Genomic DNA, 27551 nt, shown 5'->3' with positions numbered 1-27551 from the left:
AATAAAACGTAAAAGAACATCAGATTTGTGACATACTGTATATTATGACCTGATAAGAGATTTGGATAGGGAGTATTTATCAAGGTATGCATAAGAAGGGGGGAGGGGGCGAGGAGAAAGTTGTAAAATGTATAAAAGTATACCCCTGTGTGCATTTAGTGTTACCGGTTTCACATGAGTGCCATTAGTATTAGTATTAGTGCCATTACAGTACCTGTCATTGTCACCATTGTACGGCCACAACGCGACTGCAGCGCCTCCGGCCAGTCCCTGCATCTCCCTGTAATTGGCACTAGTGACCCGCCGCGGCCGCACTGGATATCGCGCGATACTGGATGGTGAGTAGAATGAGGTGGGCGGGCATCGGGAGGCCACTATTGGCACCGGGCGAGTATCGGAAGGCCACTATGGCAGCTATGTCTATCCCAACTGAAGTGCACCCAGCGTATAAGACGACCCCCCCACTTGGAGGCATGTTTTTCAGGGCAAAAAAGTAGTCTTACACGCCAGCAAATACTGTATATATATATATTTTTTTTATTTCATTTATTGTTTGGGGGGGGGGGGGTTGCTGATGATTTGCCTAGGGTGCTGGGAAACCTTCAAAACCCTCATTGGCCCACAGCTTACTGAATTGTAAAGCAGGGGTGACCATCAATGGGTGAAACCATTGATGGTTCCCTTGCAGATGCTTTCACACCATCAAGGTTACCCATCAATGGTACCAGCGATGGTGATACACTGATGGCCATCGCTACTGATGATCCCATTTGAATATATATATAACCGTTACATAATGGGAAAGGTGTGATCAGGTAAATTGCTAGACTCTTCAGGAAGTCCGGGAGAGTGCTACTACTTCAGGGAGTCTCCCTGACCATCAGGGAGAGTTGACTGAAGTAAAGTGTAGCATTTGAGTGTTACATGCAAAAGCAGCCAATATTTACCCTGCATGCAAAAATAATAAATGTATTTGCTTCCCTTACGTTGCCACATGGTTTGTCCAGGTGCAAAGTCACTTGGTCTTTATTCTTTGCTTCCAAATCAGATTCATCCCCTAAGTGGTAAGGCTCCATTTAGAAGCCACTTTCATATACAGAGAAGTTATAGAAATTAAGTTCCAAAAGCACTGACAATCACGGCTATAACTGCTGCTGTGTCTGGGTTTCTTCTCTGGCACCATTCTGGAATTTGATGCCAATAATGAACTTTCAGGTCTTTCCACTGAAATATTCCCTATTTTGAAATGAATAGTGATTTAATAGTGATTTGCGGTAACTCTGTGGCCTCGCATTGCATCCCGCCCAGTAGATTAAATGTCACTGCAGATAATATTGTGCATCGATCTATCTTTCTATCTGCCAAGAGTAGATTCAGGGATGGGCGTCCATCCCAGGAATGTTACAGCTGTGTGTATCCCTGTTCCCTTTACCAGCTCGCAAGCCTTCCTGTCCCTCTTTTATTAAAAACAGGCTCATTTGATCTTTTACTAAGACACAGCATTGAGTCTGTTTCTTGTCTTCCACCAATGACCGTACTTACTGACTTTGAAGGTTTCCTTTCTGGGGCGGGCTAATACTTCATTAGGCCTTGCCCCCCATAGCAACAAAATTGCTGCATTTCAAGGGTCAGTGAGGAAGGGCAGGGCCATAACTAGGTGTGTGCGGAGTGTGCTCTGCACATAGCGCTGCAGATTAGGGGGCACTGTTGGCAGCATTTGTCGATTATCAATTATCTAATTACTTTCACTTGCAGCTTCCCATCTTTTTGAAACCCAGCATCTCCTGACCGCCCCTGTCTCCTACCCCCACCCCTTTTGTTGCTAATACCCATACAGCATACATGGAATTGACTTGATAGCTCATTGTTGTTCAGTCACACTGTCCTTTATTACATTTCGGGATGCTGATGTGCCCAGGATTTAAACCCATTGCCTATGACATTGCAGTCCTAATTAACTGTAAATCACTTAGAGAGCATCAACATTATAGTCAGAACATTGCCAGGTTCCCTGAGACTAGGAGCACATAGCAGTAGAGCAAAACGAATAGGCTACAAGTTATTCAAGAGCTTAAACATAATGAAAAAGACGATTTTCGGTGACTTCCGCCACACTTCTGGGTGCGGCGGACGCGACACGTCACTTCCGCCCCACTTCCGGTCTCCATTGCGCATGCGCCCGCGGCGTTTTTCTCCACTTTAGACAGCACAAGAGACTCATAGAGGGGATGTGCAATTTGTCCATATAGCAGTGGCCATGTTTGAATGGATTATATCAGTATCTTCCATGTTGCAGCGGCCATTTCTTGGAGTCCATAATAGTCAATATACAAGTACTCCAGAAATCCACATAGAAGAAAACAAACAAATAAATGTATCAGCGGCATATCATTAATTATGAACCTCTCATCCTCTTAATTAGAGTATAGGGCCAATAGTAAACCAGGGCAGATCATTGTAGTGGGTGGCTGTAAGGGATTGGATGTGTGGCTGCACACTGCATGGATCTGCTCGATTATGGTGCTAGTTACTTTTTTACAGGTAGCTTCATAGTTAGAAATCTCATAGTTTTTATGCAGGATCAGTTGGCTCGGTGGGAGGGGTGTTTGGCTGGGATGCAGCAGGTTGTGGGTTCGAGTCCTGGGTATGGCAGTATATTGAAATGAGTTATTTAATGAGGGGTATTGTGGCTGAATGGCGGCGAGCTCTTGGGTTGAGTGCATGAATGTGGTATAAAGACGCTCCTTTGCAGTGTTCTATAAATGTGTGTGTGTGTGTATATATATATAGATATATATAGATAGATATATAGATAGATATTTATATATATATAGGAAGGGTCAACATCGCATGGGCTCTCTCTGGGATAAATTTTATCTTGCCCTCTTCCTGCGAACATGCACTTTATGCCCCTGTTGGAGACATGCTGGTGGGGAATGGAGGGTGCAATTCTCTTTCTGGCACAGGGCACCAAAGACTCTACTTACGGCTCCGAGGAAAGACAAAGCTAAATTATGCAGTTTCACATCATTTAGCCCCGTCCACCTCAAAACGGAGCCACAATTCACTGTGTGTCGGCGGTCCCTGCAGCCAGTGTACAGGTGGTCGGCGGGTCGCCCGTACAAACATGCAAATGTCGTGCAGCAGGGCTGACCATACATGTATGTGAACGATGTTGTTTGGGTGCACACAGCCACCATACTGCAGATATATCGTTTGTCACTAGAACAAACAATTTATCTTTCTAGTATGTTATCAAATAAACCACATGGGGGTAAATGTATGAAGCAATGATAAGAGAGGAGAAGTGAGCCAGTGGAGAAGTTGCCCATGGCAACCAATCAGCATTGAAGTAACATTTATAATTTGCATACTATAAAATTATACAGAGCAGCTGATTGGTTGTCATGGGCAGATTCTCCACTGGCTCACTTCTCCACTCTTATCACTGCTTCATACATTTACCCCATGGTGTGTTAGTGTATATCTGTAATATGGGGGAGAAGCCATTTTCCACTGACATGAGCAGTAATTAAGCACAATGTACAGTATAGACCATTTGCATACATTCATTTATCAGCTGCCGCAAGTAGCACAACTCTATGTAGCTGTATCCAGCTTCAGGCTTTTCTATTCTGTCTCGGTTTCTGCACAGGAAACTGTTCTTATATTGGGCAAGATGTATCAAGCCTTGGGGGCCCATATATCAAAAATATTTCCAGAAAACACCCATCTTTGGGGGGGGCGGAGGGGGGGCGTAACCATAAATATTTAGTATCGCCTTGATGTACTGCGATACCTCCATTCCCACCAGCAGCCACATTCCCCCTTAGGTTTCTATGGGGATGCGATGCTGTGAAATATACCAATTTTTGGAATGCAAAGCATTCTGGAGATTGACCCCAGCACTACCGCCATCTGAAGATAAAGATAAAGTAATAAAATCTTGGAGAGAGATAAAGTGTAGCAAGATAAGGGGGGTCATTCCGAGTTGTTCGCTCGTTGCCGATTTTCGCAACGGAGCGATTAAGGCAAAAATGCGCATGCGCATGGTACGCAGTGCGCATGCGGTTAAGTATTTTAGCACAAAACTTAGTAGATTTACTAACGTCCGAACGAAGAATTTTCATCGTTGAAGTGATCGGAGTGTGATTGACAGGAAGTGGGTGTTTCTGGGCGGAAACTGTCCGTTTTCTGGGAGTGTGCGAAAAAACGCAGGCGTGCCAGGAAAAAACGCGGGAGTGTCTGGAGAAACGGGGGAGTGGCTGGCCGAACGCAGGGCGTGTTTGTGTCGTCAAACCAGGAACGAAACGGACTGAGCTGATCGCAATCTGTGAGTAGGTCTGGAGCTACTCAGAAACTGCTAAGAATGTTCTATTCGTAATTCTGCTAATCTTTCGTTCGCACTTCTGCTAAGCTAAGATACACTCCCAGAGGGCGGCGGCCTAGCGTGTGCAATGCTGATAAAAGCAGCTAGCGAGCGAACAACTCGGAATGACCCCAAAGGTACGAGCCAATCAGCTTCTACCTGCCATGTTACAGGCTGTGTTTGATAAATAACTGATAGCTAAAAGCTGATTGGATTCAATAGGGCTCCACACAGTGGTCTGATATTGTGTGGCGGAGTACGCTCTGGGCCTGATTCTGATGCAAGTCCAAATGCGGACGTATCCCCAGATATCTGCAAAATGCACATGCGTTGTATAAATCCATCGCCGACTCTGCATGTGGCGTATTGTGCATACAGACAGAGATTGATACTGTTGGTGCATTCATACATCTGTTGACGGATCTTTCTTTGAAATGAACGTTATCACACTGCTTTGATCCATCTTGTGGGCATGTAGGCAGACTCCCACGTGTGTCTATGGTGTGAGGACAGAGATGGAAAGTCTGTTCCAGCAAGGGTACATAAAGAAAGATAGATATACACCATTGGCAGGCGATAGTCACATTAGCATAGGGTAGTAAGCAGGCTGCAGCAGCCTACAGGAAAATGGCCGCAGATACGTCAGACTCGGAATGAAGCCCTGTGTATATTGTATGGACTCACTGTGCAAGAGTCAGAATATTAAATGGAGCATGTGGATGGTGGGGGGGTGCACACATTGTGCATCTGGGGCTGTGCTGTGTACAACTCCTCAGCTAATATTTACCATATGCTCTAATCTTCCTACATATTAAAAATATCTTTATATGTCAGCTCCTTTCCCCACCTCTAACATTTTGTCCTTTTTTTTTTGTATGTTTCCAGTATTATGATGTTTGAAGGAAAAGCCAATGAAACCTACCCAAAGCCAGTCGGCCCCCCACCCAGGAGAGACATCAGCAGCCTTCCCTGAGGGAGATGAACGGAACGGCCGCCTGCACTATTTTCCTGCATAAAAGCCAAGTACTTCGGAGCATTGCAACAATGGACATTCACCAGCGGACAAAGTGCCTGGAGAGAACAGTACTCGCTCTCTCTCCCACCACCTCTTCTTCATGTCTTTATCCTATCGCCCAACTTTTCCCCCTATGTCATATAGAACTACTATTTATTACAGGGAGCAGCTCTGGTGAGGCATTATAACTCAGTGGTCAGATACCAATAGGGTAATGTTACTGAGGTTTAACAGGCCAGGCCTTACCAATGGATCTCTGAAAACCAGAACAGCTAGCGTTACCTCTCAGTGCCTTCGCTTAGTTAATCCATTTTTGGTATGTTGTAATTTTTGCAATCTATTAGAGTGCAGTCTATTAGAGTGTAAGCCCTTCAAGGAAGTGATTTTCATAGTTCATACCAAACCATTGTGCGGAGCAGTGTGCGTTGCTCTACAGTGGCATACAGGTGTGTTGTACGTCAAGAGTGTTTTCAGTTTTTGTTTTGGCCTAATGTTCTTATGTGATATCTTAATAATGTATATTTTGTAAAGAGTTGTCTATACTAATCAGCGTCTGCGTCTTTTGATTCTCAGCACAAAATAAAAATAAAATGCAATTTGGGTGGAAGGGGACTTAGGGCGGGATTTACTAAAGGAAAAATGCGGTACAATCCTCATTTTTGGGGGTTTTACCACATTTTCAAATGTACCAAGACCCGTTCGCCCGCTTATCGCTGCAAAGGGTATTGCCACCTTTTTATGGTGATACCCTATAGAAGCCTATAGGCTTCTTACCGCATCCCGCTACCCAGCGCCGCTCACGCCGACCCCACATACCTGACTGCAGGCTTGCCTCCCCATCGCAGTCCCGGATCCCAGCCTCCTCCTGCCCCAGGAAGACAGCCAGCTATACTTCCGGCTGCAGGGAGGAGGAGCCCGGGACTGACTACAAACGTCACCTCCCAGGGCTGGGAGGTGACAGAGCCCCCTGCAAACCCTCTCACTCGGCATCACTGGTAACGCAGGGGGCAGCTCTTAACGCATTGAGATAGTTATCGCATATATTAGTACATAGGCGATAAGTATCAATACGAAATGTGGCGGAATGTTTCTGCCGTCTTAGTGCATTCCGCCCTAAAGTTTCTAAAAATTAAAAGTGGTGGTGTTGCCTATAGCAACCAATCAGATTCTGTCTATCATTTTCTAGGATGCAATAGAGAAAGTATAGCTAAAATCTGAATGGTTGCTGTGGGCAAAACCTCCACTTTTCCTTTTTAGAAGCTACCAAATCTACCAAATATTTACTTCAAGTGAATGCAAGAGGACCAATGGAGGTGTAAATGCTGGTTTCACACCACATGGGAGATGTATCAAACCCTCTAAGGTGGACAAAATGAGGTGTTGCATCATGTCATGCATAGAGGGCGGGGCCAGCCAGCACCTGGAAGCACGGTAGTGCAAGGGATGTCTAGTAGACGCTCCCTGCAGCAGTATACACTGCTGGGTGTCTGCCTGTAAGGTACTAAAGATGCTACGGACGGCACTGATGCAGATTTACTGCCTGCAGATTGCCAATACTGGCACCCTGCTACCCAGAACCAAGGGACGTGAGAAGGAGATGGTGCACTCTACAGAGCCCTGCACTCTTGCCACGGCACAAGTTATACACACCTAGTTATGGACCTGATTCTACGAGTACTATAGGTATGGACATCAAAGGGCTCACCATCGATGATTCCCTCAGCACTTGACTTTGATGGCAAGAAACCATTGAGGGAAAACAATTTCCCTCAATGGTTGATTCCCAAACTGGGGGATGTGGCACTTTGGAGTTCCGTGGGGCACTTTCAAGGACCAAAGCAAATTATTTATGGTCAATGTAACTGGCAAAGCTGGTGGCTGCCAATTACAAAATATGTGGATAATCAAAAGTGAATCTCTGTCTGCCACCACATAACCGAGTGTAAGGATGACAATAGGCAAAATTTTTTCTCTATCGTCCTAGTGGATGCTGGGGTTCCTGAAAGGACCATGGGGAATAGCGGCTCCGCAGGAGACAGGGCACAAAAGTAAAGCTTTACGATCAGGTGGTGTGCACTGGCTCCTCCCCCTATGACCCTCCTCCAAGCCTCAGTTAGATTTTTGTGCCCGGCCGAGAAGGGTGCAATCTAGGTGGCTCTCCTAAAGAGCTGCTTAGAAAAGTTTAGCTTAGGTTTTTTATTTTACAGTGAGTCCTGCTGGCAACAGGATCACTGCAACGAGGGACTTAGGGGAGAAGAAGTGAACTCACCTGCGTGCAGGATGGATTGGCTTCTTGGCTACTGGACATTAGCTCCAGAGGGACGATCACAGGTACAGCCTGGATGGTCACCGGAGCCTCGCCGCCGGCCCCCTTGCAGATGCTGAAACGAGAAGAGGTCCAGAATCGGCGGCAGAAGACTCCTCAGTCTTCTAAAGGTAGCGCACAGCACTGCAGCTGTGCGCCATTTTCCTCTCAGCACACTTCACACGGCAGTCACTGAGGGTGCAGGGCGCTGGGAGGGGGGCGCCCTGGGAGGCAAATGAAAACCTAATTTGGCTAAAAATACCTCACATATAGCCTCCGGGGGCTATATGGAGATATTTAACCCCTGCCAGAATCCACTAAAGAGCGGGAGACGAGCCCGCCGAAAAAGGGGCGGGGCCTATCTCCTCAGCACACAGCGCCATTTTCCTTACACAGCTCCGCTGGTCAGGACGGCTCCCAGGCTCTCCCCTGCACTGCACTACAGAAACAGGGTAAAAAAGAGAGAGGGGGGCAAAATTGTGGCAAAAAATAAGATTTACTTACCGATAAATCTATTTCTCGTAGTCCGTAGTGGATGCTGGGGACTCCGTCAGGACCATGGGGAATAGCGGCTCCGCAGGAGACAGGGCACAAAAGCAAGCTTTTAGGATCACATGGTGTGTACTGGCTCCTCCCCCTATGACCCTCCTCCAAGCCTCAGTTAGGTACTGTGCCCGGACGAGCGTACACAATAAGGAAGGATCTTGAATCCCGGGTAAGACTCATACCAGCCACACGAATCACACCGTACAACTTGTGATCTGAACCCAGTTAACAGTATGATAACAATGAAGTAGCCTCTAAAAAAGATGGCTCACAACAATAATAACCCGATTTTTGTAACAATAACTATGTACAAGTAATGCAGACAATCCGCACTTGGGATGGGCGCCCAGCATCCACTACGGACTACGAGAAATAGATTTATCGGTAAGTAAAATCTTATTTTCTCTAACGTCCTAGTGGATGCTGGGGACTCCGTCAGGACCATGGGGATTATACCAAAGCTCCCAAACGGGCGGGAGAGTGCGGATGACTCTGCAGCACCGAATGAGAGAACTCCAGGTCCTCCTCAGCCAGGGTATCAAATTTGTAGAATTTTACAAACGTGTTCCCCCCTGACCACGTAACTGCTCGGCAAAATTTTAAAGCCGAGACCCCCTCGGGCATCCGCCCAAGATGAGCCCACCTTCCTTGTGGAATGGGCACTTACAGATTTTGGCTGTGGCAGGCCTGCCACAGAATGTGCAAGCTGAATTGTACTACAAATCCAACAAGCAATAGTCTGCTTAGAAGCAGGAGCACCCAGCTTTTTGGGTGCATACAATATAAACAGCAAGTCAGAATTTCTGACTCCAGCCGTCCTGGAAATATATATATATATATATATATCTATATATTTTTAGGGCCCCGACAACGTCTAGCAACTTGGAGTCCTCCAAGTCCCTAGTAGCCGCAGGCACCACAATATGTTGTTTCAGGTGAAACGCTGACACCACCTTAGGAAGAAACTGGGGACGAGTCCGCAGTTCTGCCTTGTCCGACTGGAAAAACAAATATGGGCTTTTTTAAGACAAAGCCCCCAATTCTGACAATCGTCTGGCCGAGGCCAGGGCCACAACATGGTCACTTTCCATGTGAGATATTTCAAATCCACAGATTTGAGCGGTTCAAACCAATATGATTTTAGGAATCCCAACACTACGTTGAGATCCCACGGTGCCACTGGAGGCACACAAGGGGCTGTATATGCAATACTCCCTTGACAAACGTCTGGACTTCAGGAATTGAAGCCAATTTTTTCTGGAAGAAAATCTACAGGGCCGAAACTTGAACCTTAATGGACCCCAATTTGAGGCTCATAGACACTCCTGTTTTCAGGAAGTGCAGAAATCGACCTAGTCGAAATTTTTTCGTGGGGCCTTCCTGGCCTCACCCACGCAATATATTTTCACCACATGTGGTGATAACGTTGTACGGTCACCTCCTTCCTGGCTTTGACCAGGGTAGGTATGACTTCTTCCGGAATGCCTTTTCCCTTAGGATCCGGCGTTCAACCACCATGCCGTCAAACGCAGTCGCGGTAAGTCTTGGAACAGACAAGGTCCCTGCTGGAGCAGGTCCTTTCTTAGAGGCAGATGCCACGGTTCCTCTTGGAACAGACATGGTTCTTGCTGAAAGCAAATCCCATCTTAGCTCCCGAGGCCATTAGTCCTCTGTGAGCATCTCTTGAAGTTCCGGGTACCAAGTCCCTCTTGGCCAATCCGGAGCCACGAGTATAGTTCTTACTCCTCTACGTCTTATAATTCTCAATACCTTGGTTATGAGAAACAGAGGAGGGAACACATACACCGACTGTTACACCCACGGTGTTACCAGGACGTCCACAGCTATCGCCTGAAAGTCTCGTGACCTGGCGCAATACCTGTCACGTTTTTTGTTCGGGCGGGACGCCATCATGTCCACCTTTGGTCTTTCCCAACGGTTCACAATCATGCGGAAAACTTCCCGATGAAGTTCCCACTCTCCCGGGTGGAGGTCGTGCCTGCTGAGGAAGTCTGCTTCCCAGTCATCCACTCCCGGAATGAACACTGCTGACAGTGCTAACACATGATTTTCCGCCTAGCGAAAAATCCTTGCAGTTTTGACCACTGCCCTCCTGCTTCTTGTGCCGCCCTTTCTGTTTACGTGGGCGACTGCCGTGATGTTATCCCACTGGATCAATACCGGCTGACCTTGAAGCAGAGGCCTTGCTAAACTTAGAGCATTATAAATTTGCTCTTAGCTCCAGTATATTTATGTGGAGAGAATTCTCCAGACTTGATCACACTCCCTGGAAATTTTTTCCCTGTGTGACTGCTCCCCAGCCTCTCAGGCTGGCCTCCGTGGTTACCAGCATCCAATCCTGAATGCCGAATCTGCGGCCCTCTAGAAGATGAGCACTCTGTAATCACCACAGGAGAGACACCCTTGTCCTTGGATATAGGGTTATCCGCTGATGCATCTGAAGATGCGATCCGGACCTTTTGTCCAGCAGATCCCACTGAAGAGTTCTTGTGTGAAATCTGCCGAATGGAAGCGCTTCGTAATAAGCCACCATTTTTACCAGGACTCTTGTGCAATGATGCACTGACACTTTTCCTGGTTTTAGGAGGATCCCGATTAGCTCGGATAACTCCCTGGCTTTCTCCTCTGGGAGAAACACCTTTTCCTGGACTGTGTCCAGAATCATCCCTAGGACCAGCAGACGTGTCGTCGGAACAACTGCGGTTATGGAATATTTAGAATCCACCCGTGCTGTCGTAGAACTACTTGAGATAGTGCTACTCCGACCTCCAACTGTTCTCTGGACCTTGTTCTTATCAGGAGGTCGTCCATTCTCTTTGACGACGAATCCTCATTTCGGTCATTACCTTGGTAAGGACCCGGGGTGCCTTGGACAATCCAACGGCATCGTCTGAAACTGATAGTGACAGTTCTGTACCACGAACCTGAGGTACCCTTGGTGAGAAAAGCAAATTTTTGGGACATGGAGGTAAGCATCCCTGATGTCCCGGGACACTATATAGTCCCCTTGTTTGCTATCACTGCTCTGAGTGACTCCATCTGAATTTGAACCTTTGTAAGTGTTCAAAAAAAATTTTTTTGATTTAGAATCGGTCTCACCTAGCCTTCTGGCTTCAGTACCACCATATAGTGTGGAACAATACCCCTTTCCTTGTTGTAGGAGGGGTATTTTTATTATCACGTGCTGGGAATACAGCTTGTGAATTATTTTCAATACTGCCTCCCTGTCGGAGGGAGACATTGGTACAGCAGACTACAGGAACCTGCGGGGGGGGAAACGCCTCGACATTCCAATCTGTACCCCTTGGATACTACTTGTAGGATCCAGGGGTCCTGTACGGTCCCAGCGTCATGCTGAGAACTTAGTAGAAGCGGCGAAGGGCTTCTATTCCTGGGAATGGGCTGCCTGCTGCAGTCTTCTTCCCTTTTCTCTATCCCTGGGCAGATATGACTCTTATAGGGACGAAAAGACTGAGGCTGAAAAGACGGTGTCTTTTTCTGCAGAGATGTGACTTAGGGTAAATAACGGTGGATTTTCCAGCAGTTGCCGTGGCCACCAGGTCCCATGGACCGACCCCAAATAACTCCTCCCCTTTATACGGCAATACATCTTTGTGCCGTTTGGAATCTGCATCACCTGACCACTGTCGTGTCCATAAACATCTTCTTGCAGATATGGACATCGCATTTACTCTTGATGCCAGAGTGCAATATCCCTCTGCGCATCTCGCATATATAGAAATGCATCCTTTAAATGCTCTATAGTCAATAAAATACTGTCCCTGTCAAGGGTATCAATATTTTTAGTCAGGGAATCCGACCAAGCCACCTCAGGTCTGCACATCCAGGCTGAGGCGATCGCTGGTCACAGTATAACACCAGCATGTGTGTGTATACATTTTAGGATATTTTTCAGCCTCCTATTAGCTGGCTCCTTAAGTACGGTCCTATCTGTAGATGGTACCGCCACTTGTTCTGATAAGTGTGTGAGCGCCTTATCCACCCTGAGGGGTGTTTCCCAACGCGCCTTAACTTCTGGCGGGAAAAGGTATACCGCCAATAATTTTCTATCGGGGGAAACCCACGCATCATCACACACTTCATATAATTTATCTGATTCAGGAAAAACTACAGGTAGTTTTTTCACCTCACACATAATACCCTTTTTTTTTTGTGGTACTTGGAGTATCAGAAATATGTAACACCTCCTTCATTGCCCTTAACGTGTGGCCCTAAAGGAAAATACGTTTGTTTCTTCACCGTCGACACTGAAATCAGTGTCCTTGTCTGGGTCTGTGTCGACCGACTGAGGTAAATGGGCATTTTACAGCCCCTGACGGTGTTTGAGACGCCTGGACAGATACTAATTTGTTCGCCGGCCCTCTCATGTCGTCAACCGGCTTACAGCGTGTTGACATTATCACGTAATTCCATAAATAAGCCATCCATTCCGGTGTCGACTCCCTAGAGAGTGACATCACCATTACAGGCAATTTGCTCCGCCTCCTCACCAACATTTACCTCATACATGTCGACACACACGTACCGACATACAGCACACACATAGGGAATGCTCTGATAGAGGACAGGACCCACTAGCCCTTTGGGGAGACAGAGGGAGAGTTTGCCAGCACACACCAAAACGCTATAATTATCCAGGGACAACCTTTATATAAGTGTTCCTCCCTTATAGCATTTTAATATATGTACATATCGCCAAATCAGTGCCCCCCCTCTCTGTTTTAACCCTGTTTCTGTAGTGCAGTGCAGGGGAGAGCCTGGGAGCCTTCCCACCAGCATTTCTGTGAGGGAAAATGGCGCTGTGTGCTGAGGAGAATAGGCCCCGCCCCCTTTTCGGCGGGCTTCTTCTCCAGAGTTTTTGATATCTGGCAGGGGTTAAATACATCCATATAGCCTCAAGGGCTATATGTGATGTATTTTTCGCCATACAGGTATTATACATTGCTGCCCAGGGCGCCCCCCCCCAGCGCCCTGCACCCTCCGTGACTGCTGTGAGAAGTGTGCTGACAACAATGGCGCACAGCTGCAGTGCTGTGCGCTACCTGATGAAGACTGAAAGTCTTCTGCCGCCTGGTTCCGGACCTCTTCATCTTCAGCATCTGCAAGGGGGGGTCGGCGGCGCGGCTCCGGGACGAACCCCAGGGCGAGCCCTGTGTTCCGACTCCCTCTGGAGCTAATGGTGTCCAGTAGCCTAAGAATCCAATCCATCCTGCACGCAGGTGAGTTGAAAATCTCTCCCCTAAGTCCCTCGATGCAGTGAGCCTGTTGCCAGCAGGACTCACTGAAAATAAAGAACCTAAAAACTTTTTCTAAGTAACTCTTTAAGAGAGCCACCTAGATTGCACCCTACTCGGACGGGCACAAAAACCTAACTGAGGCTTGGAGGAGGGTCATAGGGGGAGGAGCCAGTACACACCATGTGATCCTAAAAGCTTGCTTTTGTGCCCTGTCTCCTGCGGAGCCGCTATTCCCCATGGTCCTGACGGAGTCCCCAGCATCCACTAGGACGTTAGAGAAATATATTATTAAAGCAGCTATACAGGGAGCACTTATTATAAGGCTATCCCTGTCATATATAGCGCTTTTGGTGTGTGCTGGCAAACTCTCCCTCTGTCTCCCCAAAGGGCTAGTGGGGTCCTGTCTTCGTTAAGAGCATTCCCTGTGTGTCTGCTGTGTGTCGGTACGTGTGTGTCGACATGTATGAGGACGATATTGGTGTGGAGGCGGAGCAATTGCCAAATATGGGGATGTCACCTCCTAGGGGGTCGACACCAGAATGGATGCCTTTATTTATGGAATTACGGGATAGTGTCAACACGCTAAAGCAGTCGTTTGACGACATGAGACGGCCGGACAATCAATTAGTGCCTGTCCAGGCGCCTCAAACACCGTCAGGGGCTGTAAAACGCCCTTTGCCTCAGTCGGTCGACACAGACCCAGACACAGGCACTGATTCTAGTGGTGACGGTGACGAATCAACCGTATTTTCCAGTAGGGCCACATGTTATATGATTTTGGCAATGAAGGAGGCGTTACATATAGCTGATACTACAGGTACCACTAAACAGGGTATTATGTGGGGTGTGAAAAAACTACCTATAGTTTTTCCTGAATCAGAAGAATTAAATGAGGTGTGTGATGAAGCGTGGGTTGCCCCCGATAAAAAAATGCTAATTTCAAAGAAGTTATTGGCTTTATACCCTTTCCCGCCAGAGGTTAGGGCGCGCTGGGAAACACCTCCTAGGGTGGACAAGGCGCTCACACGCTTATCAAAACAAGTGGCGTTACCCTCTCCTGAGACGGCCGCACTTAAAGATCCAGCAGATAGGAGGATGGAAAATATCCAAAAAAGTATATACACACATACAGGTGTTATACTACGACCAGCTATAGCGACAGCCTGGATGTGCAGTGCTGGGGTAGCTTGGTCAGAGTCCCTGATTGAAAATATTGATACCCTGGATAGGGACAATGTTTTACTGTCTTTAGAGCAAATAAAGGATGCATTTCTTTATATGCGTGATGCACAGAGGGATATCTGCACACTGGCATCACGGGTAAGTGCTATGTCCATTTCGGCCAGAAGAAGTTTATGGACGCGACAGTGGTCAGGCGATGCGGACTCAAAACGGCATATGGAAGTTTTGCCGTATAAAGGGGAGGAGTTATTTGGAGTCGGTCTATCGGATTTGGTGGCCACGGCTACAGCCGGGAAATCCACCTTTTTACCTCAAGTCACTCCCCAACAGAAAAAGACACCGACTTTTCAACCGCAGCCCTTTCGTTCCTTTAAAAACAAGAGAGCAAAGGGATATTCATATCTGCCACGAGGCAGAGGAAGGGGGAAGAGACAGCAACAGGCAGCTCCTTCCCAGGAACAGAAGCCCTCCCCCGCTTCTACAAAAGCCTCAGCATGACGCTGGGGCTTCTCAAGCGGACTCGGGGGCGGTGGGGGGTCGTCTCAAGAATTTCAGCGCGCAGTGGGCTCACTCGCAGGTAGATCCCTGGATCCTGCAGATAATATCTCAGGGGTACAGGTTAGAACTAGAGACGAATCCACCTCGCCGTTTCCTGAAGTCTGCTTTACCAACGTCCCCCTCCGACAGGGTGACGGTCTTGGAAGCCATTCACAAGCTGTACTCTCAGCAGGTGATAGTCAAGGTACCTCTTTTACAACAAGGAAAGGGGTATTATTCCACTCTATTTGTGGTACCGAAGCCGGATGGCTCGGTAAGACCTATTCTAAATCTGAAGTCCTTGAACCTGTACATAAAGAAGTTCAAGTTCAAGATGGAGTCACTCAGAGCAGTGATAGCGAACCTGGAAGAAGGGGACTTTATGGTATCCTTGGACATCAAGGATGCGTATCTCCACGTTCCAATTTACCCCTCACACCAGGGGTACCTCAGGTTCGTCGTACAGAACTGTCACTATCAGTTTCAGACGCTGCCGTTCGGATTGTCCACGGCACCTCGGGTCTTTACCAAGGTAATGGCCGAGATGATGATTCTTCTTCGAAGAAAAGGGGTATTAATTATCCCATACTTGGACGATCTCCTAATAAGGGCAAGGTCCAGAGAACAGCTAGAGATGGGATTAGCACTGTCTCAAGAAGTGCTAAAACAGCACGGGTGGATTCTGAATATTCCAAAATCCCAGTTAATTCCGACAACACGTCTGTTGTTCCTAGGGATGATTCTGGACACGGTTCAGAAAAAGGTTTTTCTCCCAGAGGAAAAAGCCAAGGAGTTATCCGAGCTTGTCAGGAACCTCCTAAAACCAGGAAAGGTGTCTGTACATCAATGCACAAGAGTCCTGGGAAAAATGGTGGCTTCTTACGAAGCAATTCCATTCGGCAGATTCCACGCAAGAATTTTCCAGAGGGATCTGTTGGACAAATGGTCAGGGTCGCATCTTCAGATGCACCAGCGGATAACCCTGTCTCCAAGGACAAGGGTATCTCTTCTGTGGTGGTTACAGAGTGCTCATCTATTGGAGGGCCGCAGATTCGGCATACAGGATTGGATCCTGGTGACCACGGACGCCAGCCTGAGAGGCTGGGGAGCAGTCACACAAGGAAGAAACTTCCAGGGAGTGTGGACGAGCCTGGAAACGTCTCTTCACATAAACATTCTGGAACTAAGAGCAATCTACAATGCTCTAAGCCAGGCAGAACCTCTGCTTCAGGGAAAGCCGGTGTTGATCCAGTCGGACAACATCACGGCAGTCGCCCATGTGAACAGACAGGGCGGCACAAGAAGCAGGAGTGCAATGGCAGAAGCTGCAAGGATTCTTCGCTGGGCGGAAAATCATGTGATAGCACTGTCAGCAGTGTTCATCCCGGGAGTGGACAACTGGGAAGCAGACTTCCTCAGCAGACACGACCTTCACCCGGGAGAGTGGGGACTTCATCCAGAAGTTTTCCACATGCTGGTAACCCGTTGGGAAAGACCAATGGTGGACATGATGGCGTCTCGCCTCAACAAAAAACTGGACAGGTATTGCGCCAGGTCAAGAGATCCGCAGGCAATAGCTGTGGACGCGCTGGTAACGCCTTGGGTGTACCAGTCGGTATATGTGTTTCCTCCTCTGCCTCTCATACCAAAAGTATTGAGAATTATACGGCAAAGAGGCGTAAGAACGATACTAGTGGTTCCGGATTGGCCAAGAAGAACTTGGTACCCGGAACTTCAAGAGATGATCACGGAAGATCCGTGGCCTCTACCTCTGAGAAGGGACTTGCTTCAGCAGGGTCCCTGTCTGTTTCAAGACTTACCGCGGCTGCGTTTGACGGCATGGCGGTTGAACGCCGGATCCTAAAGGAAAAAGGCATGCCGGAAGAAGTCATTCCTACTTTGATTAAAGCACGGAAGGAAGTAACCGCGCAACATTATCACCGCATTTGGCGAAAATATGTTGCGTGGTGCGAGGATCGGAGTGCTCCGATGGAGGAATTTCAACTGGGTCGATTCCTACATTTCCTGCAATCAGGATTGTCTATGGGTCTCAAATTGGGATCTATTAAGGTTCAAATTTCGGCCCTGTCGATTTTCTTCCAGAAAGAATTGGCTTCAGTTCCTGAAGTCCAGACTTTTGTTAAGGGAGTGCTGCATATACAGCCTCCTGTGGTGCCCCCAGTGGCACCGTGGGATCTCAATGTTGTTTTGGACTTTCTCAAATCTCATTGGTTTGAACCACTAAATAATGTGGATTTGAAATATCTCACATGGAAAGTGACCATGCTACTAGCCCTGGCTTCGGCCAGGAGAGTGTCAGAACTGGCAGCTTTATCTTACAAAAGCCCATATCTGATTTTCCATTCGGACAGGGCAGAACTGCGGACTCGTCCGCATTTTCTCCCTAAGGTGATGTCAGCATTTCATCTGAACCAGCCTATTGTAGTGCCTGCGGCTACAAGTGACTTGGAGGACTCCAAGTTACTGGATGTTGTCAGAGCATTGAAAATATATATTGCAAGGACAGCTGGAGTCAGAAAATCTGACTCGTTGTTTATATTGTATGCACCCAACAAGATGGGTGCTCCTGCGTCTAAGCAGACGATTGCTCGTTGGATCTGTAGCACAATCCAACTTGCACATTCTGTGGCAGGCCTGCCACAGCCTAAATCTGTAAAGGCCCACTCCACAAGGAAGGTGGGCTCATCTTGGGCGGCTGCCCGAGGGGTCTCGGCATTACAACTTTGCCGAGCAGCTACGTGGTCAGGGGAGAACACGTTTGTAAAATTTTACAAATTTGATACTCTGGCTAAGGAGGACCTGGAGTTCTCTCATTCGGTGCTGCAGAGTCATCCGCACTCTCCCGCCCGTTTGGGAGCTTTGGTATAATCCCCATGGTCCTTTCAGGAACCCCAGCATCCACTAGGACGATAGAGAAAATAAGAATTTACTTACCGATAATTCTATTTCTCGGAGTCCGTAGTGGATGCTGGGCGCCCATCCCAAGTGCGGATTATCTGCAATAATTGTACATAGTTATTGTTAACTAATTCGGGTTATTGTTGTAGGGAGCCATCTTTTAGAGGCTCTTCTGTTATCATACTGTTAACTGGGTTTATATCACAGGTTGTACGGTGTGATTGGTGTGGCTGGTATGAGTCTTACCCGGGATTCATAAATCCTTCCTTATTGTGTACGCTCGTCCGGGCACAGTACCTAACTGAGGCTTGGAGGAGGGTCATAGGGGGAGGAGCCAGTGCACACCACCTGATCGTAAAGCTTTACTTTTGTGCCCTGTCTCCTGCGGAGCCGCTATTCCCCATGGTCCTTTCAGGAACCCCAGCATCCACTACGGACTCCGAGAAATAGAATTATCGGTAAGTAAATTCTTATTATTAATTTAATAATTTTCGCTCATAAGAAACTTTTGGCCTAGGAGTGCCATAAATAATATGCTAATACTTTCGGGCGCATGATTTAAGAAAGTTTGGAACCACTGCCATGGGTGGTTTAAACCATCGATGCGCATCACTACTGAGCAACACGCGAATGCAGTGAACCAATCAGGGAGGGAAGGCTAGGCTAAGCGGTGCACATTAGGGTGGAATTAAGCAGTATGCACCATTGCGGGGGGGGGGGGGGGGGGGTACACATTGCCACTTCCCTGCCATCTCTGCCAAACATCAGGCCTCCACCATTGATATCAAAAGCATTAACGACCATCCCTGGAGCAGCACCAGAAGCTGTCCACTATCAAGTCAGCCAGAGAAGTAAATGGGTGGTTATAGAATGATAACAGCACCGGCATCTGCTATAACATCTAGCAGACAGCTCCGAGCACTATGTAGGACAAGTGATGTCGCTCACACTTTCCTAGTTATCATTTCCTTCCCGTTCACTTGCGCTTAGTGACCTCTTCTCATCAGCAGTGATGAGATCTCTCTGCCAGACTGGAGAGCTTGTGCCGTAGAGGCATCATGCTGTCATCCAATTGAATTCTGGTGGAAGAAAGCAGCTGGGAAAGTGTCTGCACATGTCCACTGGCAGTATGCGGAGGGCATATGGCATATGCTGGGCACTTGTCTGTTCTGCAATTATTGAATTATTCTGGGCACAATGCACCGAGCTTCAAATGCTGTCCATGAGTGTGACAGGCTGGCCACCATGGGCCCACCTTGTTGTTATCAGCATTTGGCTCATGTAAAAACAACAACACAATAAATAAATCACAATGCTGGTGATTATAATGATAACGGTGGTTACAGAGAGGAAGGACTGTATTTGTCCTTGGCACACATTTCAGTGAAAGTATGAGGATGTTTATCCAACAGATCTGAGCATGAATCACTGCCAGAACGAAAATATACAGCAGTCTTGTTACATCAGTTCAATGTTCCACATGACATATGGATCATAAAAAGCCTCCCAGCATCTCAGTCACAGATCGCCATACAAAAGAGCAACGAAATGCAGTAACCCAAGTATTATACACACTTAAAAGTGACTGACAGACATAAAAAAAAAAATAAGAATTTACTCACCGGTAATTCTATTTCTCGTAGTCCGTAGTGGATGCTGGGAACTCCGTAAGGACCATGGGGAATAGCGGGCTCCGAAGGAGGCTGGGCACTCTAGAAAGATTTATGACTACCTGGTGTGCACTGGCTCCTCCCACTATGACCCTCCTCCAAGCCTCAGTTAGGACACTGTGCCCGGACGAGCAGACATAATAAGGAAGGATTTAGAATCCCGGGTAAGACTCTTACCAGCCACACCAATCACACCGTACAACTCGTGATACTATATCCAGTTTGACAGTATGAAAACAACTGAGCCTCTCAACAGATGGCTCAACAATAACCCTTTAGTTAACAATAACTATTTACAAGTATTGCAGACAATCCGCACTTGGGATGGGCGCCCAGCATCCACTACGGACTACGAGAAATAGAATTACCGGTGAGTAAATTCTTATTTTCTCTAACGTCCTAGTGGATGCTGGGAACTCCGTAAGGACCATGGGGATTATACCAAAGCTCCCAAACGGGCGGGAGAGTGCGGATGACTCTGTAGCACCGAATGAGAGAACTCCAGGTCCTCCTCAGCCAGGGTATCAAATTTGTAGAATTTTGCAAACGTGTTTGCCCCTGACCAAGTAGCTGCTCGGCAAAGTTGTAAAGCCGAGACCCCTCGGGCAGCCGCCCAAGATGAGCCCACCTTCCTTGTGGAATGGGCATTTACAGATTTTGGCTGTGGTATGCCTGCCACAGAATGTGCAAGCTGAATTGTACTACAAATCCAGCGAGCAATAGACTGCTTAGAAGCAGGAGCACCCAGCTTGTTGGGTGCATACAGGATAAACAGCGAGTCAGAGTTTCTGACTCCAGCCGTCCTGGAAACATATATTTTCAGGGCCCTGACAACGTCTAGCAACTTGGAGTCCTCCAATTCACTAGTAGCCGCCGGCACCACAATAGGCTGGTTCAGGTGAAACGCTGACACCACCTTAGGAAGAAATTGGGGACGAGTCCTCAATTCTGCCCTATCCATATGGAAAATCAGATAAGGGCTTTTACATGATAAAGCCGCCAATTCTGACACTCGCCTGGCTGAAGCCAAGGCCAATAACATGACCACTTTCCACGTGAGATATTTTAGATCCACGGTTTTTAGTGGCTCAAACCAATGTGATTTTAAGAAAACTCAACACCACGTTGAGATCCCAAGGTGCCACAGGGGGCACAAACGGGGGCTGAATATGCAGCACTCATTTCACAATGTCTGAACTTCAGGTACTGAAGCTAATTCTTTTTGAAAGAAAATCGACAGAGCCGAGATCTGTACTTTAATGGAGCCTAGACTTAGGCCCATATTCACTCCTGCTTGCAGGAAATGTAGAAATCGACCTAGTGGAAATTCCTCTGTTGGGGCCTTTTTGGCCTCGCACCATGCAACATATTTCCGCCACATGCGGTGATAATGCTTTGCCGTAACATCTTTCCTGGCTTTAATAAGCGCAGGAATGACTTCTTCCGGAATACCCTTTTCCTTCAGGATCCGGCGCTCAATCGCCATGCCGTCAAACGCAGCCGCGGTAAGTCTTGGAACAGACAGGGCCCCTGCTGAAGCAGGTCCTGTCTGAGCGGCAGAGGCCATGGGTCCTCTGATATCATTTCCTGAAGTTCCGGGTACCAAGCCCTTCTTGGCCAATCCGGACCCACGAGTATCATTCTTACTCCTCGCCATCTTATTATTCTCAGTACCTTTGGTATGAGAGGCAGAGTAGGGAACACATAAACCGACTGGTACACCCACGGTGTCACTAGAGCGTCCACAGCTATCGCCTGAGGGTCCCTTGACCTGGCGCAATATCTCTTTAGCTTTTTGTTGAGGCGGGACGCCATCATGTCCACCTGTGGCCTTTCCCAACGGTTTACCAACAGCAGGAAGACTTCTGGATGAAGTCCCCACTCTCCCGGGTGTAGGTCGTGTCTGCTGAGGAAGTCTGCTTCCCAGTTGTCCATTCCCGGAATGAACACTGCTGACAGTGCTAGTACGTGATTTTCCGCCCATCGGAGAATCCTTGTGGCTTCTGCCATTGCCATCCTGCTTCTTGTGCCGCCCTGTCGGGTCACATGGGCGACTGCCGTGATGTTGTCTGACTGTATCAGTACCGGCTGGTTTTGAAGCAGGGGTCTTGCCTGACTTAGGGCATTGTAACTGGCCCTCAGTTCCAGAATTTATATGTAGGGAAGTCTCCTGACTTGACCATAGGCCCTGGAAGTTTCTTCCCTGTGTGACTGCTCCCCAGCCTTGAAGGCTGGCATCCGTGGTCACCAGGACCCAGTCCTGTATGCCGAAACTGCGGCCCTCTAGAAGATGAGCACCCTGCATCCACCACAGTAGAGACACCCTGGTCCTTGGAGACAGGGTTATCATTTGATGCATTTGAAGATGCGATCCCGACCACTTATCTAAGAGGTCTCACTGGAAGGTCCTCGCATGGAACCTGCCGAATGGAATTGCTTCGTATGAAGCCACCATTTTTCCCAGGACTCGTGTGCAACGATGCACCGATACCCTTTTTGGTTTTAGGAGGTCTCTGACTAGAGATGACAGCTCCTTGGCTTTCTCCTGCGGGAGAAACCCTTTTTTCTGTTCTGTGTCCAAAATCATCCCCAGGAACAGTAAGCGAGTGGAAGGAACCAGCTGTGACTTTGGAATGTTCAGAATCCAGCCATGCTGTTGTAGCACCTCCTGAGATAGTGCTACTCCGACCAGTAACTGCTCCCTGGACCTTGCCTTTATAAGGAGATCGTCCATAAAAACTCCCTTTTTTTTTTTTTTTTTGAAGGAGTATCATCATTTCTGCCATTACCTTGGTAAACACCCTCGGTGCCGTGGACAGTCCAAACGGTAGTGTCTGGAATTGGTAATGGCAATCCTGTACCACAATCTGAGGTACTCCTGGTGAGGAAGGTAAATAGGGACATGCAGGTAAGCATCCTTGATGTCCAGGGATACCATGTAATCCCCCTCGTCCAGGCTTGCAATAACCGCCCTGAGCGATTCCATCTTGAACTTTGTTATGTAAGTGTTCAAGGATTTCCATTTTAAAATGGGTCTCACCGAACCGGCTGGTTTCGGTACCACAAATAGTGTGGAATAGTAACCCCGTCCTTGTTGAAGTAGGGGCACCTTGACTATCACCTGCTGGGAATACAGCTTGCGAATTGCCTCTAGCACAGCCTCCCTGCCTGAGGGAGTTGTCGGCAAGGCAGATTTGAGTAAACGGCGGGGGGGAGACGCCTCGACTTCCAGCTTGTACCCCTGAGATACTACTTGAAGGATCCAGGGATCCACCTGTGAGCGAGCCCACTGATCACTGAAATTTTTTGAGGCGGCCCCCCACCGTACCTGGCTACGCCTGTGGAGCCCCCGCGTCATGCGGTGGACTCAGAGGAAGCAGGGGACCACAAATAGTGTGGAATAGTAACCCCGTCCTTGTTGAAGTAGGGGCACCTTGACTATCACCTGCTGGGAATACAGCTTGTGAATTGCCTCTAGCACAGCCTCCCTGCCTGAGGGAGTTGTCGGCAAGGCAGATTTGAGTAAACGGCGGGGGGGAGACGCCTCGACTTCCAGCTTGTACCCCTGAGATACTACTTGAAGGATCCAGGGATCCACCTGTGAGCGAGCCCACTGATCACTGAAATTTTTTGAGGCGGCCCCCCACCGTACCTGGCTACGCCTGTGGAGCCCCCGCGTCATGCGGTGGACTCAGAGGAAGCAGGGGAAGAATTTTGATTCTGGGAACTGGCTGCTGGTGCAGCTTTTTCCCTCTTCCCTCGTTTGACCCGCCTGCTTTTTTGAAGGCGAAAGGACTGTACCTGATAATACAGTGCTTTTCTTAGGCTGTGAGGAAACCTGAGGTAAAATATTTTCATCCCAGCTGTTGCTGTGGATACGAGGTCCCAGAGACCATCCCCAACCAATTCCTCACCCTTATAAGGCTCTATGTGCCTTTTAAAGTCAGCATCACCTGTCCAGTGTCGGGTCTCCAATACCCTCCTGACAGAATGGACATTGCAATAATTCAGGATGCCAGCCGGCAAAATATTCCTCTGTGCATCCCTCATATATAAGACAACGTCTTATGTTCGCAAAATAGTATCCCTGTTTGAAAGGGGTACAGACCACGCTGCAGCAGTCTGCAGGTCTCAGTCTAGTACCTGAGTGTGTAATTACAGACTTCAGGATAGCCTCCTGCTATTTATCAGCAGGTACCTTCAAAGTGGCCGTATCCTAAGACGGCAGTGCCACCTTGACAAACGTGTGAGCGCCTTATCCACCCTAGGGGATATCTCCCAGCGTAACTTATCCTCTGGCGGGAAAGGGTACGCCATCAGTAACTTGTTAGAAATTACCAGTTTCTTATCGGGGAAACCCACGCTTTTTCACACTTCATTCACTCATTTGATGGGGGAACAAAACACTGCCTGCTATTTCTCCCCACACATAAAACCCTTTGTTTTTAGTGGTACTTGGGTTAATGTCAGAAATGTGTAACACATTTTATATTGCCGGGATCATGTAATGGATGTTCCTAGTGGATTGTGTATATGTCTCAACCTCGTCGACACTGGAGGCAGACTCCGTGTCGACATTGTCTGCCATCTGAGTTGACACTGTCGGTTAATACCTTCCACCTATCCATCCACTCTGGTGTCGGCCCACAGGGGCGACATCTCATTTATCGGCATCTGCTCCGCCTCCACATAAGTCTCCTCATCAAACATGTCGACACAGCCGTACCGACACACCGCACACACACAAGGAATGCTACAATGAGGACAGGACCCACAAAAGCCCTTTGGGGGGACAGAGTGAGAGTATGCCAGCACACACCAGAGCGCTATATAATGCAGGGACTAACTGAGTTATGTCCCCTATAGCTGCTTTTATATAATTTATACTGCGCCTAAATTTAGTGCCCCCCCTCTCTGTTTTAACCCTGTTCTGTAGTGTAGACTGCAGGGGAGAGCCAGGGAGCTTCCCTCCAACGGAGCTGTGAGGGAAAAATGGCGCCAGTGTGCTGAGGAGATAGGCTCCGCCCCTTTTTCGCGGACTTTTCTTCCGCATTTTTATGGAATCTGGCAGGGGTTAATATACATCCATATAGCCCTGGGGGTTATATGTGATGTATTTTTGCCAGCCAAGGTGTTTATATTGCTGCTCAGGGCGCCCCCCCCCCAGCGCCCTGCACCCTCAGTGACCGGAGTGTGTGGTGTGCATGAGGAGCAATGGCGCACAGCTGCAGTGCTGTGCGCTACCTTGGTGAAGACTGATGTCTTCTGCCGCCGTTTTTCCGGACCTCTTCTTGCTACTGGCTCTGTAAGGGGGACGGCGGCGCGGCTCCGGGACCGTTCACCAAGGACTGGGCCTGCGGTCGATCCCTCTGGAGCTAATGGTGTCCAGTAGCCAAAGAAGCCCAATCCGGCTGCAAGCAGGCGAGTTCGCTTCTTCTCCCCTTAGTCCCTCGCTGCAGTGAGCCTGTTGCCAGCAGGTCTCACTGAAAATAAAAAACCTAAATCTATACTTTCTTTCTAAGGGCTCAGGAGAGCCCCTAGTGTGCATCCAACCTCGGCCGGGCACAAGATCTAACTGAGGCTTGGAGGAGGGTCATAGTGGGAGGAGCCAGTGCACACCAGGTAGTCATAAATCTTTCTAGAGTGCCCAGCCTTCTTCGGAGCCCGCTATTCCCCATGGTCCTTACGGAGTTCCCAGCATCCACTAGGACGTTAGAGAAAAATATATATATATATACAAAGCGGTTACTTTGTTACATCTAGAATATCTCTCTAAACTAATGCTTGTCTTCATTTTCTCACATCTAGCCTATAGTATTGCTCAATATCTCCCCTTACTACAAAGATCATTTATAAAAATCAAAAATCAAATGTATGTCAATCATTTGTCAGCATAAATGCAGCCAGCTGTTTGCCGCTATGTGTGTGTGGGGGGGGATCTATTCATGAAGCAGTGAAAAGTGTGGAGAAGTGAGCTTGTGGAGAAGTTGCCCATGGCAACCAATCAGCTGCTCCGTACAATTGTATAGTATGCAAATTAGAAATGTTACTTCATTGCTGATTGGTTGCCATGGATAACTTCTCCACTGGCTCACTTCTCCACACTTTTCACTGCTTCTTGAATATCTGCACAATTTGTCCACCATGTCTGGGTTACCTGGATAGAGCAGGCTGATGATGCGATCTGGCTGATATTGGCCCTCATTCCGAGTTGTTCGCTCGCAAGGCGAATGTAGCAGAGTTACACACGCTAAGCCGCCGCCTACTGGGAGTGAATCTTAGCTTCTTAAAATTGCGACCGACGTACGCGCAATATTGCGATTACAAACGAGTTAGCAGTTTCTGAGTAGCTTCAGACTTACTCTGCCTGTGCGATCAGTTCAGTGCTTTTCGTTCCTGGCTGACGTCATAAACACACCCAGCGTTCGCCCAGGCACTCCCACCGTTTCTCCGGCCACTCCTGCGTTTTTTCCGGAAACGGTAGCGTTTCCAGCCACACGCCCCTAAAACGCCGTGCATCCGCCCAGTAACACCCATTTCCTGTCAATCACAATGCGAACGTCGGAGCGATGAAAATGCCGTGAGTAAACTTACTTTCATCATAGTAAAGTTACTTGGCGCAGTCGCAGTGCGAACATTGCGCATGCGCACTAAGAGAATTCTCACTGCGATGCGATGAAAATCTCCGAGCGAACAACTCGGAATGAGGGCCCTTGGCCGGTTCATTGCAATATTGTATAGTGTGTATTCACAATACAGGATACAATGCGCGCTCCTGCGAGTCGTATCCAGCATCGGCCTGACGTGTGTTATTGCTTACGAGGCCCATACTGCTGAATGTAGCATGGCCCCGCTCCTCCCTTCGTCACAGCCAACATCGGCAAGCAGGGCCGGTGCAAGTATTCTCGGCACCCTAGGCAAAAGTTCTGCCTACTGCCCCTTCCCCCTAACCGGCCTTCAGGTGAAAAGCATACTGCTGCTCTCCCCCAACCCCACTCTGTTGCATGGCTGCTCTCTTCTCCCCATCTCCATAGTCTGTGTGGATTGTTGCTGCTCTCACCCCCTCCCCTACTCTTTTAAATGTCTTCTGTTCTATACCCTCTACCATCTGTGTTCATGCTGCTGCTCATCCACCCCAGATAGTGTGCATGCTTGCTGCTCAGCTCAGCTCCCGCCCCCCCAAGACTGCTGCTCTCCCCCTCTTTCCTTATCAAATGCGGACAGTGCACTATGTAGCCATCTCACCTGCAGGCTGCGATGCAGAGTTGGGACTGAGTAGTCTGTGAAAGAGCCTGGAACGAAGAGCAGCACTTCATGTCACCCTGCAATACAGGAGCTTGGCAGTCATGACTATTGTAGATACGAGTGCTGGGGGGATTGCGGCAGTTGTGAGAGGTAGGACCACGCTACCTTTTTCATGCAGCTGTAACAGGCCGCCCCCTCAGGTCCCGGCGCCCCTAGGCAGCTGCCTAAAGCTGCATAGTGGAAGCTCCGGCCCTGTCGGCAAGTATGTATGCACTTGCCGATGTCGGGACTCCATCACAGGCGATGTCGCATCGTGCGGACATTGCACTGATGTGTACATAGCCATAGACTATACAATTATCTGTCAGATCATCTGCCAGATCTGTCTGGTTCAAATGAAAATCTGGTAATCTGTGATTTAACCAATTTGTCTAAATGCCAGTTTTTGTTTATTTTCCAGTGTTTGGGAGAAAATGGTCGATTG

The 27551-nt window shown here is 48.2% G+C and overlaps 1 protein-coding gene across 1 annotated transcript in view; it reads left to right on the top strand.

The window, feature by feature from the left end:
* AIF1L (allograft inflammatory factor 1 like) overlaps nt 1-5930 on the top strand; it is a 116558-nt gene extending 110628 nt beyond the window's left edge. Inside the window, exon 6 of the mRNA XM_063936702.1 lies at nt 5255-5930. Within this exon, the coding sequence (XP_063792772.1) occupies nt 5255-5342 (88 nt within the window). The 3' untranslated portion in view covers nt 5343-5930. The remainder of the gene's footprint in view (nt 1-5254) is intronic.
* Nucleotides 5931-27551: the final 21621 nt, after the last annotated feature.

Source organism: Pseudophryne corroboree, chromosome 8 (genome assembly GCF_028390025.1).
Source record: "Pseudophryne corroboree isolate aPseCor3 chromosome 8, aPseCor3.hap2, whole genome shotgun sequence".
NCBI classification, from domain to species: Eukaryota; Metazoa; Chordata; class Amphibia; order Anura; family Myobatrachidae; genus Pseudophryne; species Pseudophryne corroboree.
Note: the sequence above shows the minus strand (reverse complement) of the source record. Positions and strands in the feature narration are given on the sequence as shown.